This window comes from Heterodontus francisci, chromosome 12, assembly GCF_036365525.1.
Source record: "Heterodontus francisci isolate sHetFra1 chromosome 12, sHetFra1.hap1, whole genome shotgun sequence".
Classification (NCBI taxonomy): Eukaryota; Metazoa; Chordata; class Chondrichthyes; order Heterodontiformes; family Heterodontidae; genus Heterodontus; species Heterodontus francisci.
In genome coordinates, this window is record NC_090382.1 from 53,424,976 (window position 1) to 53,438,794 (window position 13,819).

Genomic DNA, 13,819 nt, shown 5'->3' on the forward strand with positions numbered 1-13,819 from the left:
CTCTGGAAGAACTGACAAAGGCAGTCAGGTCTTTCGAGAACAGTAAAATTCCCGGAAGTGATGGCTTACCGGCTGAGTTGTATTTGGCAGTGTGTGACTGGGTCGGCCCGGACCTGCTGGCACATTCCAAGGTCCAGGATTACGTGCTGAGGGACGCACTAAAGCTTGAGGTAGCCGCGGCAAAGGCTCAATGGGGAAAGACCACTGTGCAAGGTCTTCCCACCATACTGAACTGAGGGGCTGGACCCATGGGAAACCCCTCAGGCTGTATCCAGAAAATATGGGTTTGCTGCAAAATGTACATGGCATGTAAAATGAAATGGAAGGGTTGTGAGGCAACTCATTCCTGGATTGAAGGAAACTGATCTCCTTTGCACTCTTTGTATTGTCAACTTGGTGCTGTTTTGAACTGTTTTGTAATTTTTTTTTTTTAAAAACAGATTTTTATGAATAAAGTATATTTTGGAAAAAAAAAGCAACCTGCTCCCTTGTCTCTACTCGCGGCTGAAATGCCCATAGCTTCCGTCCTTGTCTTGGAGGTGCCCATTGGGGCTCCTTCACAGACAGCTGTGCCAGCATCACTGCAGGGCAGACTCCTTTGCGGCATAAATGGTTCCCGAGTCAGAGTGGCCAAAGAGGTAACGGATGACGCCGGTGTCCCCTGAGGAGTGGCTCCCTCATCAGCTCCTGTGACTTTCTCAGCCCATGCATGCTGGATTAGGCCACTGGCTGGGACGCAGCTGGCATCCACTACAAGCATCTCTGTGCTATCAGTGACACTGAGCCATCTATGCTACAGAGTGTCACTCTTTCTCTGCATATCAGCACACTGCTCCTGCATCCATTTGGAGTGGTGCTGCTTACGGCTCTCCATGAGTTGGATATAAAAATCGAGAGTTGGGCTCAAGTTCCTTGCTTATGTGAAGACTGGAGAGGCAGTCAACGGACCTGGGAGGAATTAAACCTGAGTGGGAGCTATAAATACGAGAGCGGGGCTCGAAGCCCTTACTTACCTGAAGACCGGAATGGCAGGCTCTGGCTCTGTCTGTGTCATCGCGTGCTGTGTTTGAAAAGTGAAAAAAACCTAACAGTGACATCACAGGAAATCCGAAAGCTGATTGATTGGGGAGTATTAGCTATTAGTGCATGTAAATAGCTTAAAAATCATAGAAAAAAGTACTTTTTTTAAACCCTCAAATAGTTACCTTCTAAATGGTAAGGTTATTATTACTAAGGTTTTAGTTGGTGTAATTTATTAGTAATTACTAATTAGAAAGTGGTGTTTGGGCAGAGTGTAAGGCTGTGAGTTGGTGTGTGAGGGACTTCACTGACAAAGGGAAGCAGGTGCTCTTTGGTCTCTTTCTTTTCTGCCTTTTCAGCCTCCACGGTACAGGGAAAGAAGCTGATTGACAAGTAACTGGTTAGTTATTCTACTTATTACACGAGCAATAATTAGTTTATGAAGTGAAGTAATGGCAGGGCAGCTCGGCCAAGCAGAATGTGCCTCCTGTGGTATGCGAGAAGTCGTGGACACACCATGTGTCCTTGACAAACACATCTGCAGGAAGTGTCAACAGCTGCAGAAGCTTGAGCTCCGGGTTTCGGAAGTCGAGCGGCGGCTGGAGTCACTGTAGTGCATCCGCAAGGCAGAGAACTACATGGATAGCACGTTTCAGGAGGTAGACATCCTGGAGCTTAAGAGAGCACAGGCAGAGAGGAACTGGGTGGCTGCCAGACAGACAAGAAGGACATGGCAGGTAGTGCAGGAGTCCCCGGAGAGCATCCCACTTTCAGTTCTGAGTACCAATGGGAGAGAGGGTTCCTCTGGAGAGTGCGAGAGTCATGACCAGAGCACCAAGGGTGGCTCAGCTGTGCAGGGAGGGAGGAGAAAAGACAGAAGAGCAATAGTGATAGGGGATTCTATAGTTAGGGGAACAGACAGGCATTTCTGTGGTCACAGACAGGATTCCAGGGTGGTATGTTGCCTCCCTGGTGCAAGGGTCATGGATATCACCAAGCGGCTACACAGCATTCTGGAGGGTGAGGGTGCACAGCCAGAGGTCATGGTTCACATTGGTACCAACAATATAGGAAGAAAGAAGGATGATGTCCTGCAGGCTGAGCTTAGGGAGTTAGGAAAGAGATTAGCAAGCAGGAACTCAAAAGGTAGCAATATTCGGATTACTCCCAAGGCCATGTGCTAGTAAGTATAGAAATAGGACAACACACCAGATGAATGCGTGGCTGGAGAGATGGTGCAGGAGGGAAGGCTTCAAATTACTGGGGCATTGGGACCGGTTCTGGGGAAGGTGGGACCTGTACAAGCAGGACGGTCTACAGATGAACAAGACTGGGACAAGTATCCTTGTAGGAAGGTTTGCGAGTGCTGTTGGGGATGGTTTAAACTAGTTTGGCAGGGAGATAGGAACCGGACGGTAGTTTCAGATAGGACAAATTCAGGGCAGGGAACAGGAGGCAGAAAATTAGCAAGTGACTTTGAAAGACAGAAGAAGCAAAAGGTTAAAAAGTGTGCAGCACAGGAATTTTTTAGAATTAGAATTAGAACATTACAGCGCAGTACAAGCCCTTCGGCCCTCGATGTTGCGCCGACCTGTGAAACCATCTGACCTACACTATTCCATTTTCATCCATATGTCTATCCAATGACCACTTAAATGCCCTTAAAGTTGGAGAGTCTACTACTGTTGCAGGCAGGGCGTTCCACGCCCCTACTACTCTCTGAGTAAAGAAACTACCTCTAACATCTGTCCTATATCTATCACCCCTCAACTTAAAGCTATGTCCTCTCGTGTTTGCCATCACCATCTGAGGAAAAAGACTCTCACTATCCACCCTATCTAACCCTCTGATTATCTTATATGTCTCTATTAAGTCACCTCTCCTCCTCCTTCTCTCCAACGAAAACAACCTCAAGTCCCTCAACCTTTCCTCGTAAGACCTTCCCTCCATACCAGGCAACATCCTAGTAAATCTCCTCTGCACCCTTTCCAAAGCTTCCACATCCTTCCTATAATGCGGTGACCAGAACTGCACGCAATACTCCAGGTGCGGTCTCACCAGAGTTTTGTACAGCTGCAGCATGACCTCGTGGCTCCGAAACTCGATCCCCCTACTAATAAAAGCTAACACACCATATGCCTTCTTAACAGCCCTATTAACCTGGGTAGCAACCTTCAGGGATTTATGCACCTGGACACCAAGATCTCTCTGTTCATCTACACTACCAAGAATCTTCCCATTAGCCCAGTACTCTGCATTCCTGCTACTCCTTCCAAAGTGAATCACCTCGCACTTTTCCGCATTAAACTCCATTTGCCATCCCTCAGCCCAGCTCTGCAGCCTATCTATGTCCCTCTGTACCCTACAACATCCTTCGGCACTATCCACAACTCCACCGACCTTAGTGTCATCCGCAAATTTACTAACCCACCCTTCTACACCCTCTTCCAGGTCATTTATAAAAATGACCAACAGCAGTGGGCCCAAAACAGATCCTTGCGGTACACCACTAGTAACTAAACTCCAGGATGAACATTTGCCATCAACCACCACCCTCTGTCTTCTTTCAGCTAGCCAACTTCTGATCCAAAGCTCTAAATCACCTTCAACCCCATACTTCCGTATTTTCTGCAATAGCCTACCATGGGGAACCTTATCAAACGCCTTACTGAAATCCATATACTGCTTTACCCTCATCCATATCCACATCCACTGCTTTACCCTCATCCACCTGTTTGGTCACCTTCTCGAAAAACTCAATAAGGTTTGTGAGGCACGACCTACCCGTCACAAAACCGCGCTGACTATCGCTAATGAACTTATTCTTTTCAAGATGATTATAAATCCTGTCTCTTATAACCTTTTCCAACATTTTACCCACAACCGAAGTAAGGCTCACAGGTCTATAATTACCAGGGCTGTCTCTACTCCCCTTCTTGAACAAGGGGACAACATTTGCTATCCTCCAGTCTTCCGGCACTATTCCTGTCGACAATGACGACATAAAGATCAAGGACAAAGGTTCTGCAATCTCCTCCCTAGCTTCCCAGAGAATCCTAGGATAAATCCCATCTGGCCCAGGGGACTTATCTATTTTCACACTTTCCAAAATTGATAACACCTCCTCCTTGTGAACCTCAATCCCATCTAGCCTAGTAGCCTGAATCTCAGTATTCTCCTCGACAACATTTTCTTTCTCTACTGTAAATACTGACGCAAAATATTCATTTAACACTTCCCCTATCTCCTCCGATTCCACACACAACTTCCCACTACTATCCTTGATTAGAGGTAGATTAGGGCCAGTCATTCTTTTATTCCTGATATACCAATAGAAAGCCTTAGGGTTTTCCCTGATCCTATCCGCCAATGACTTCTCGTGTCCTCTCCTTGCTCTTCTTAGCTCTCCCTTTAGATCCTTCCTGGCTAGCTTGTAACTCTCAAGCGCCCTAACTGAGCCTTCACGTCTCATCCTAACATAAGCCTTCTTCTTCCTCTTGACAAGCACTTCAACTTCTTTGGTAAAACACGGCTCCCTCGCTCGACAACTTCCTCCCTGCCTCACAGGTACATACTTATCAAGGACACGCAGTAGCTGCTCCTTGAATAAGCTCCACATTTCGATTGTTCCCATCCCCTGCAGTTTCCTTCCCCATCCTACGCATCCTAAATCTTGCCTAATCGCATCATAATTTCCTTTCCCCCAGCTATAATTTTTGCCCTGCGGTATATGCCTGTCCCTGCCCATCGCTAAGGTAAACCTAACCGAATTGTGATCACTATCACCAAAGTGCTCACCTACATCTAAATCTAACACCTGGCCGGGTTCATTACCCAGTACCAAATCCAATGTGGCATCGCCCCTGGTTGGCCTGTCTACATACTGTGTCAGAAAACCCTCCTGCACACACTGGACAAAAACTGACCCATCTAAAGTACTCGAACTATAGTATTTCCAGTCGATATTTGGCAAGTTAAAGTCCCCCATAACAACTACCCTGTTACTCTCGCCCCTGTCGAGAATCATCTTCGCTATCCTTTCCTCTACATCTCTGGAGCTATTTGGAGGTCTATAAAAGACTCCCAACAGGGTGACCTCACCTCTCCTGTTTCTAACCTCGGCCCATACTACCTCCGTAGACGAGTCCTCAAATGTCCTTTCTGTCGCTGTAATACTCTCCTTGATTAACAATGCCACACCCCCCCCCCCCTCTTTTACCATCTTCTCTGTTCTTACTGAAACATCTAAATCCCGGAACCTGCAACATCCATTCCTGCCCCTGCTCTACCGATGTCTCTGAAATGGCCACTACATCGAGATCCCAGGTACCAACCCATGCTGCAAGCTCACCCACCTTATTCCGGATGCTCCTGGCGTTGAAGTAGACACACTTTAAACCAGGTTCTTGCTTGCCAGTGCCCTCTTGCGTCCTTGTAACCTTATCCCTGACCTCACTACTCTCAACATCCTGTACACTGGCACTACATTTTAGGTTCCCACTGGCACTGCCAATTTGGCAGTGTTAAAAAGGTATTTATTTAAATGCAAGGAGTATAGCAAATAAAGCCGATGAACTGAGGGCACAGATAAACACATGGCAATATGATATCATTGCTATGACTGAAACTTGGCTTAAAGAGGGGCAAGAATGGTAGCTCAACATCCCTGGATATATAGAGTTTTCAGTCAGGATAGGGGGTGGGGGGGGGGGGGGGGGTGTGTAGCATTACTGGTTAAAGAATCAACAACAGCTGTGGGGAGGGATGATATGCTAAATGAATCATCCAATGAGGCCATATGGGTTGAGGTCAGAAATATTAAAAAAGGGCAGCCACACTACTAGGAGTGTACTATAGACAGCCAAATAGTGAGAGGGAGATAGAAGAACAAATATGTAAGCAAATTTTTAAGTGCAAAAACTATAGGGCAACAATAGTTGGGGATTTCAACTACCCTGATATCAACTGGAATACAAACAGTGTGAAGGGCACAGAGGGGACAGAATCCTTGAACTGCATTCAAGAGAACCTTTTTAGCCAGCACATAACAAGCCCAACGAGTGGGGGCACAATTCTAGATTTAGTCTTTGATAATGAAACTGGGCAAGTGGAAGAAGCAGCAGTTGGAGACCATTTTGGCGATAGTGACCATAATAATTTTAGCATAAGCATGGAAAAGGACAAAGATAAAACAGTAGTAGAAGTTCTAAATTGGGGAAGGCAAATTTTAAGAAGCCGAGTGTTGATCTGGCGAAGGTGGACCGGATACAGCTACTTGAAGGAAAAAAATCAGTGGCAAACCAGTGGGAGGCATTCAAAAGCAAGATTCTACAGGCATAGCGTAGACATGTCCCCACAAAGATAAAAGGGTAGTACAGCAAAACCTAGAGCCTCCTGGTTATCTAGAAGCATACAGGGTAGGATTAAGCAGAAAAAGAAAGCTTATGATAGTCACAAAAAGCATAATACTTTAGAAAGCCTAGAAGAGTATAGAAAGTGCAGGGCTGAAGTAAAAAGGAAATTAGAAAAGCAAAGAGAGGACATGAAAGATTATTGTCAGGTAAGATCAAGGAAAACCCAAAGATGTTTTATCAGTACATTAAGAGCAAGAGGATAACTAAGGAAAGGGTAGAGCCTATCAGAGATGTACAAGGGAACTTATGCGTGGATGCAGAAGATGTGGGCAGGGTTCTTAATGAGTTTTTTGTCTGTCTTCACAAACAAGAGGGATGATGCAGACATTGTAGTGAAAGAGAACGAGTGTGAAATATTCAATATGATAAGCATAATGAGAGAGAGGAAGTACTAGAGGGTCTGACATCCCCAAAAGTGGATAAATCGTCAGTGCCAGACTGACTATAATAAAAGCAAAATACTGCGGATGCTGGAAATCTGAAATAAAAACAGGAAATCTGAAATAAAAACAAGAAATGCTGGAAATACTCAGCATGTCTGGCAGCATCTATGGAGAGAGAAGCAGAGTTAACGTTTCAGGTCAGGGACCCTTCTTCAGAACTGGCAAATAATAGAAATGTGAAAGGTTTAAGCAAGTAAAGTGGGGCTGGGGCAAGAGATAGCAAAGGAGACGGTGTAGATAGGACAAGGTCACAGAATAGCTGACCAGAAGGTCATGGAGCAAAGACAAACAATATGTTAATGGTGTGTTGAAAGACAAAGCATTAATACAGATAAGGTGTTAACGGACTGAAAACTGAACAGCCACAAGTACAAACATGAAAAAAGAAGAGTGGGTAGGCAAAATGAAGAAACGAAGATAAAAGAAACACAAAAAAAAAAGAAAAAATAAAAATAAAAAAGTAAAATGGGAGGCCTGTCATGCACTGAAATTATTGAACTCAATGTTCAGTCTGGCAGGCTGTAGTGTGCCTAATCGGTAAATGAGATGCTATTCCTCGAGCTTGCGTTGATGTTCACTGGAACACTGCAGCAATCCCAGGACAGAGAAGTGAGCATGAGAGCAGCTGGGGGGGGGGGGGGGGGGGGGGGAAAAAGTGTTGAAATGGCAAGCAACCGGAAGCTTGGGGTCATGCATTCAGACTGAGCGGAGGTGTTCTTCAAAGCGATTACCCAGTCTGCATTTGGTCTCCCCATTGTAGAGACAACCACATTGTGAGCAGCGAATACAGTATACTACATTGAAAGAAGTACAAGTAAACCGCTGCTTCACCTGAAAGGAGTATTTGGGGCCTGGGATAGTGAGGAGAGAGGAGGTAAATGGGCAGGTATTACACCTCCTGCGATTGCAGGGGAAGGTGCCTTGGGAAGGGGATGAGGTGGTGGGGGTAATACAGGAGTGGACCAAGGTGGCGCAGAGGGAACGATCCCTTCGGAATGCTGATAGGAGAAGGGAGGGGAAGATGCGTTTGGTAGTGGCATCACACTGGAGGTGCAGGAAATGGTGAAGGATGATTCTTTGGATATGGAGGCTGATGGGGTGGAAAGTGAGGACAAGGGGAACCCTGTCGCGGTTCTGGGAGTGGGGGGGGGGGGAAAAAAGGGGTGAGGGTAGAGGTGCGGGAAATGGGCCGGACATGGTTGAGGGCCCCGTCAACCACAGTGGGGGGGGGAAATCCTTGGTTGAGGAAAAAGGAAGACATATCAGAAGCACTATCATGGAAGGTAGCATCATCGGAGTAGATGTGTCGGAGACGGAGAAACTGGGAGAATGGAATTGAGTCCTTACAGGAGGCAGGGTGTGAAGAGGTTGTCGCCGAGGTAGATGTGGGAGTCGGTGGGCTTATAATGGATATTAGTAGACAGTCTATCCCCAGAGATGGAGACAGAGAACTCGAGGAAGGGAAGAGAAATGTTGGAGATGGACCATGTAAAAGGTGAGAGAAGGGTGGAAATTAGAAGCAAAGTTGATACAGATGGACTGTATCCCAGATTGTTAAAGGAAGCCAGGGAGGAAATAGTGGATGCGCTGAGGATCATCGTCAAATCCCCACTAGATACATGCGAGGTACGAGAGGATTGGAGGTCTGAGAACGTTGTACCATTGTTTAAAAAAGTGTGCAATCGATACACCAAATAATTATAGGCTGGTCAGTCTGACCTCGGCAGTGGGTAAATTATTGGAATCAATTCTGAGAGACAGGATAAACTGTCACGTAGAAAGGCAAGGATTAATCAGGGGTAGTCAACATGGATTTGCTAAGGGAAGGTTGTGACTTACTAACTTGATTGAATTTTTTAAGGAAGTAAAAAGGAGGATTGATGAGGGTAGTGCAGTGGATGTGGTAAGGCATTTGTCAAGGTCACATATGGCAGACTGATCAGAAAAATGAAAGCCCATGGGATACAGGGGAATGTGGCAAGTTGGATCCAAAATTGGCACAGTGACTGGAAACAAAGGGTAGCAGACGACAGGTGTTTTTGTGATTGGAAAGCGGTTTCCAGTGGCATTCCACAGGGCTCAGCGTTGGGTCCCTTGTGGTTTGTGGTATATATTAATGATTTGGATTTAAATGTGGGAGGCATGATTGGGAAATTTGCAGATGACAAAAATTGGCCGTGTAGTTGATGAAGAGGATGGCTGTAGACTCCAGAATTATATGAATGGTTTGGTTGAGTGGTCAGAACACTAGGTCAATTTCAACTTCTGAATTAGACTACAGACTGTTCTATTGTTGAAGAACCTTACTTCCCCCCATCAGATGGCTGTGAGGACTTCAAGCAACCTTGGACTGTTCCATATCCCACAGAAGCGTAAATTTGCAAGGATGCTAATTTTTTCTATTTTAAATGTTGTTTATGTCTTAGTAGTGTTTAAGAATTTTAGTTTTTCTAATTAAACAGTTAATTTGTTGATTTAGAGACACCTGGTTTAGTTAGCCTCATTCGCCGGGGAGGTAGGGAGGAGGTTAATAGCTGGTACAATTTGGCTGGGTCTTTCTTTAATTTGGAAAGTTTAAAATGATATGTCAGGTGATCAGTGTAGGGACGGGATTGAATTCACAGTGCATTTCTCCCACCACAATCAGAATCGTATATTTTGATTGGGGGCTTTGACTGGAACGGTGGGTTGCAACACCATGGAGGATTTTCCAGGCCCATAACTTCATCTTTGTATTGTGCATACAGCAGATATTTATTTAGGGTTATAAAGGTTGACTAAGTTTTCACCTCACCTGATAGACTCCAGCCATAAAAGTCAATGTTGAGCCAACACGAATGGCGAAACAACTTCTGCCACAAATACCTGCAGACTGATTGAACATTTCTGATTGGGTAGTGCTGTTAATATCATCAGAGAGGTCAAACCCGGCAAACTGTAGCTCTCGATCCACCACCTGGCCAATCATTAAGCAAAGTACACCAAAGATACCGACTGAGATATGCCTTGATGTTCCCATCAGAGTATAGATGATGCAGGCAAAGAATGAGGTATATAGCCCATATATTGGTTCCTGCCCTGCGAGCAATGAATAGGCTATTGACTGAGGGACTAGCAGGATGCCTACAATCAGCCCAGACATAATATCCCCCAAAATCCATTCCTTCCATTTGTACTTTGGAAACCATCGTATGACAGGAAAGAGGTCAACTAAAAGGTCTTTTGCTTTTGTTGGGGTGCAGGAGCAATACTTCTTCAGCCTTTTCACTGCAATCTTCTTCACATCTAATGTTTTCTTTTCTTGCTCCTCTAAAATAATGGGAGAAAATTTCCTGCTTTTCCTGTCAGAAGAGGCTGGGGTACTGAGCGCCAACCCGCTTTCAGCCTTATTAGCTTCTGGGGAAGTCATCCTGCAAGTTGTCTAAACAAACAGAAGAAGCTGGTTAGTCTTTATGTAATAAATCTCAACTTATGACATTTGTCCCAAGGCCTAACATTTTGAATTACTTTACCAAGATTGATCAAAATGGTATTATAGAGTCATAGAGACATCCAGCACTGAAACAGGCTCTTCGGCCCACCGAATCTGTGCCGACCAACCACCCATTTATACTAATCCTACATTAATCCTATATTCCCTACCACATCCCCACCATTCTCCTACCACATACTTACACTAGGGGCAATTTACCTATCAACCTGCAAGTCTTTGGCTGTGGGAGGAAACCGGAGCACCCAGCGAAAACCCACGCGGTCACAGGGAGAACTTGCAAACTCCCACAGGCAGTACCCAGAACCGAACCCGGGTAGCTGGAGCGGTGAGGCTGCAGTGCTAACCACTGTGCCACTGTGCTGCCCCAATTAACAATGTCTTGACTAGTACCACACAATTCTGAATCATCTATCAGGGAGGCGTGTCTCAGCGTTTTAAGAAATATTTTACTTATCTGACTAATGGATATATGAATGTGGTACAAAACAACTCTAATATTTGTGAGGAACAACCACTGTGGTTTGCAATATGCCCTTCAAAGACTTTAAAAGGATAACATAACGAGACTTGTATCATAGTTTTTAATAATTTGAAAGTACCTTTGGTAGTTTGCAAATAATTAGCAAAATACGATTAACAATTTTTTCCTCTGCAAGGATACTTTAAAATATTTAACACTGATTTGGCACAAATAAGAACCAGTTTTTAAACTATACAGAAGATTGTGAAATTTGAATAGTAAATACAGCGGATATAAAATAGAAAGAGCAAATTTGTGGCTTTCAACTAGTAAATATAGTCACATCTAATGTACACAGTAGGCCAACCACGTAGAAACAGTATAATAAAAGCAAAATACTGCAGATGCTGGAAATCTGAAATAAAAACAAGAAATGCTGGTAATACTCAGCATGTCTGGCAGCATCTGTGGAGAGAGAAGCAGAGTTAACGTTTCAGGTCAGTGACCTTTCATCAGAACTGGCAAAGGTTAGAAATGTAATAGGTTTTAAGCAAATAAAGTAGGGGTGGGGCAAGAGATAACAAAAAGGAAGGTGTTGATAGGACAGGGTCCCAGAGAATAACTGACAAGAAGGTCATGGAGCAAAGGCAAAACAGGATCTCATAGAAACCTACAAAATTCTAACAGACTGGACAGACTAGATGCAGGAAGGATGCTCCCGATGGCGGGCAGTCCAGAACCAGGGGTCACAGTTTCAGGATAAGGGGTAAGCCATTTAGGACTGAGATGAAGAGGGATTTCTTCACCCAGAGAGTGGTGAACCTGTGGAATTCTCTACCACAGAAAGCAGTTGAGACCAAATCATTAAATACATTCAAGAAAGAGTAAGATATAGTTCTTAGGGCTAAAGGGATCAAGGGATATGAGGAGAAAGCAGGAACGGGGTACTGAGCTTGGATGATCAGCTCTTATCGAATTGAATGGCGGTGCTGGCTCAAAGGGCTGAATGGCCTACTCCTATTTTTCTATGTTTCTAAAGGTGTGCTGAAAGACAAAGCGTTCGTGCAGAGAGGGTGTTAATCTCTGCACTAACGCTTTGTCTTTCAGCACACCATTTACATACCGTTTGCCTTTGCTCCACGACCTCCTTGTCAGTTATTCTCTGTGACCCGGTCCTATCAACATCTTCCTTTTTTGGTATCTCTTGCTCCATCCCTGCTTTATTTGCTTAAAACCTATTACATTTCTAACTTTATTTATTTATTTAGAGATACAGCACTGAAACAGGCCCTACGGCCCGCTGAGTCTGTGTCGACCAACAACCACCCATTTATACGAACCCTACAGTAATCCCATATTCCCTACCACCTACCTACACTAGAGGCAATTTACAATGGCCAATTTACCCATCACCTGCAAGTCTTTGGCTGCGGGAGGAAACCGGAGCACCTGGCGAAAACCCACGCGGTCACAGGGAGAACTTCCAAACTCCGCACAGGCAGTATCCAGAATCGAACCCGGGTCCCTGGAGCTGTGAGGCTGCGGTGCTAACCACTGTGCCGCCCACAGTGATGAAAGGTCACTGACCTGAAACATTAACTCTGCTTCTCTCTCCACAGCTGCTGCCAGACCTGCTGAGTATTTCCAGAATTCCTTGCAGAATGCAACATTGTTGATCTTATCACATACAAAATGCCAGTCCCTCCACAAACCATCTAAGCTGCTACTCTTTTTTTTAAAAAACAGAAAATGAACATTAAGCAAGAGTGTTCAAGGACACTATGCACATAATTGTTTTAAAAGATCATAATAAGCACTTCTGGTACAAAGTATATAACAATTTATCTATAACCATTTATTACATCCTTTGGTTATTACTGATTTAGAGATAATGATCCCAACCCAGACTTCACCACTTTCCTTTACCATATCCCCTCTCCCAAGTTCCTGAAACATTAACTCACTCTACAACAAACAACCAACAGTCTCGTTTGTGATTGCTGTGAGGCACCCAGTGGGAAGTGTCTATTTAAATCGAGCAGAATTTCTCAATGAGGATACAATCCCAATTTCCCAGTACTCACTATTACGTATTGCAGCATTCCATTCCTGGAGTTGCTGCATCTTTTACAACAATGTTCAATTTGGAAAAACAAGTGCAAAATACAGCCACGTTCATGAGATGCCAAACATTATCACAATTTCATATTCAAAGTTCTTTATTAATATTAATTTCAGTTGTAGAACACTCAAAGAATTTGAATTATATATACTAAAGGTTATGTGTACAGTGCACACTAAAAGTCATACTAACTTTCTAAAACAATTTCCCCATCAGATTTTCCTGATAAGATCCAAGTTGTTATGGAACATTGCACACTCAGACTCATCAAGATCAGTTAGTACTTAGATTTCCTTTCAGAAATCAACATGGCTGTGATAAAACTCCAAAAAGATTTTATTCTTCCACATGAAACATGTCCCTTGACAAAATTTTAAAAATACAATATGTCTTACTGCAGACATAAAGATGCTTAAACAATCTAGATGTGATGCATATTATTCTAGGAACAGAAGTAACCGCAACTTCAAATGGTTAATCAAGAATATTTTAAAAATCTGCAACCTTTACCAAGTAGACTGCTGGTTAAATTATTAAAAATGGAACTGCAGTCTGAGTTTTCATTGCTGCTCATACTTATTTGTTCATGACTGGAGGGAGGATTTCTCATCTTATTGACTTGTACAGAAGGGAAGAAATCCCTTCATGCATATCTTAAGCATCTCTCATGGTGAACTAAAGATGGTTAACCAAAGAATGAGACAATGATGTTGTCTATGGAGACATCTACAGGCTGAGCTGTGCCAAATCTCCAAGGTGAATATTACAGCAATTAACTGTTCTGTGTTTAAGTGGGCTGTCTAGAAATTTCTTCAATGTACAGCAGGCAAAGTAAAATCTAGACTTCAGAAGTTGTCAGCTCTTTTG

General features: G+C 44.0%; 1 protein-coding gene across 1 annotated transcript in view; it reads right to left on the bottom strand.

Moving 5' to 3' along the window:
• The window catches only part of slc26a2 (solute carrier family 26 member 2), a 35,915-nt gene that overhangs the window by 10,586 nt on the left and 11,510 nt on the right, over positions 1 to 13,819 (bottom strand). The window contains exon 2 of the mRNA XM_068042955.1: positions 9,672 to 10,298. Coding sequence (XP_067899056.1) covers positions 9,672 to 10,286 — 615 coding nt within the window. The 5' untranslated portion in view covers positions 10,287 to 10,298. The remainder of the gene's footprint in view (positions 1 to 9,671; positions 10,299 to 13,819) is intronic.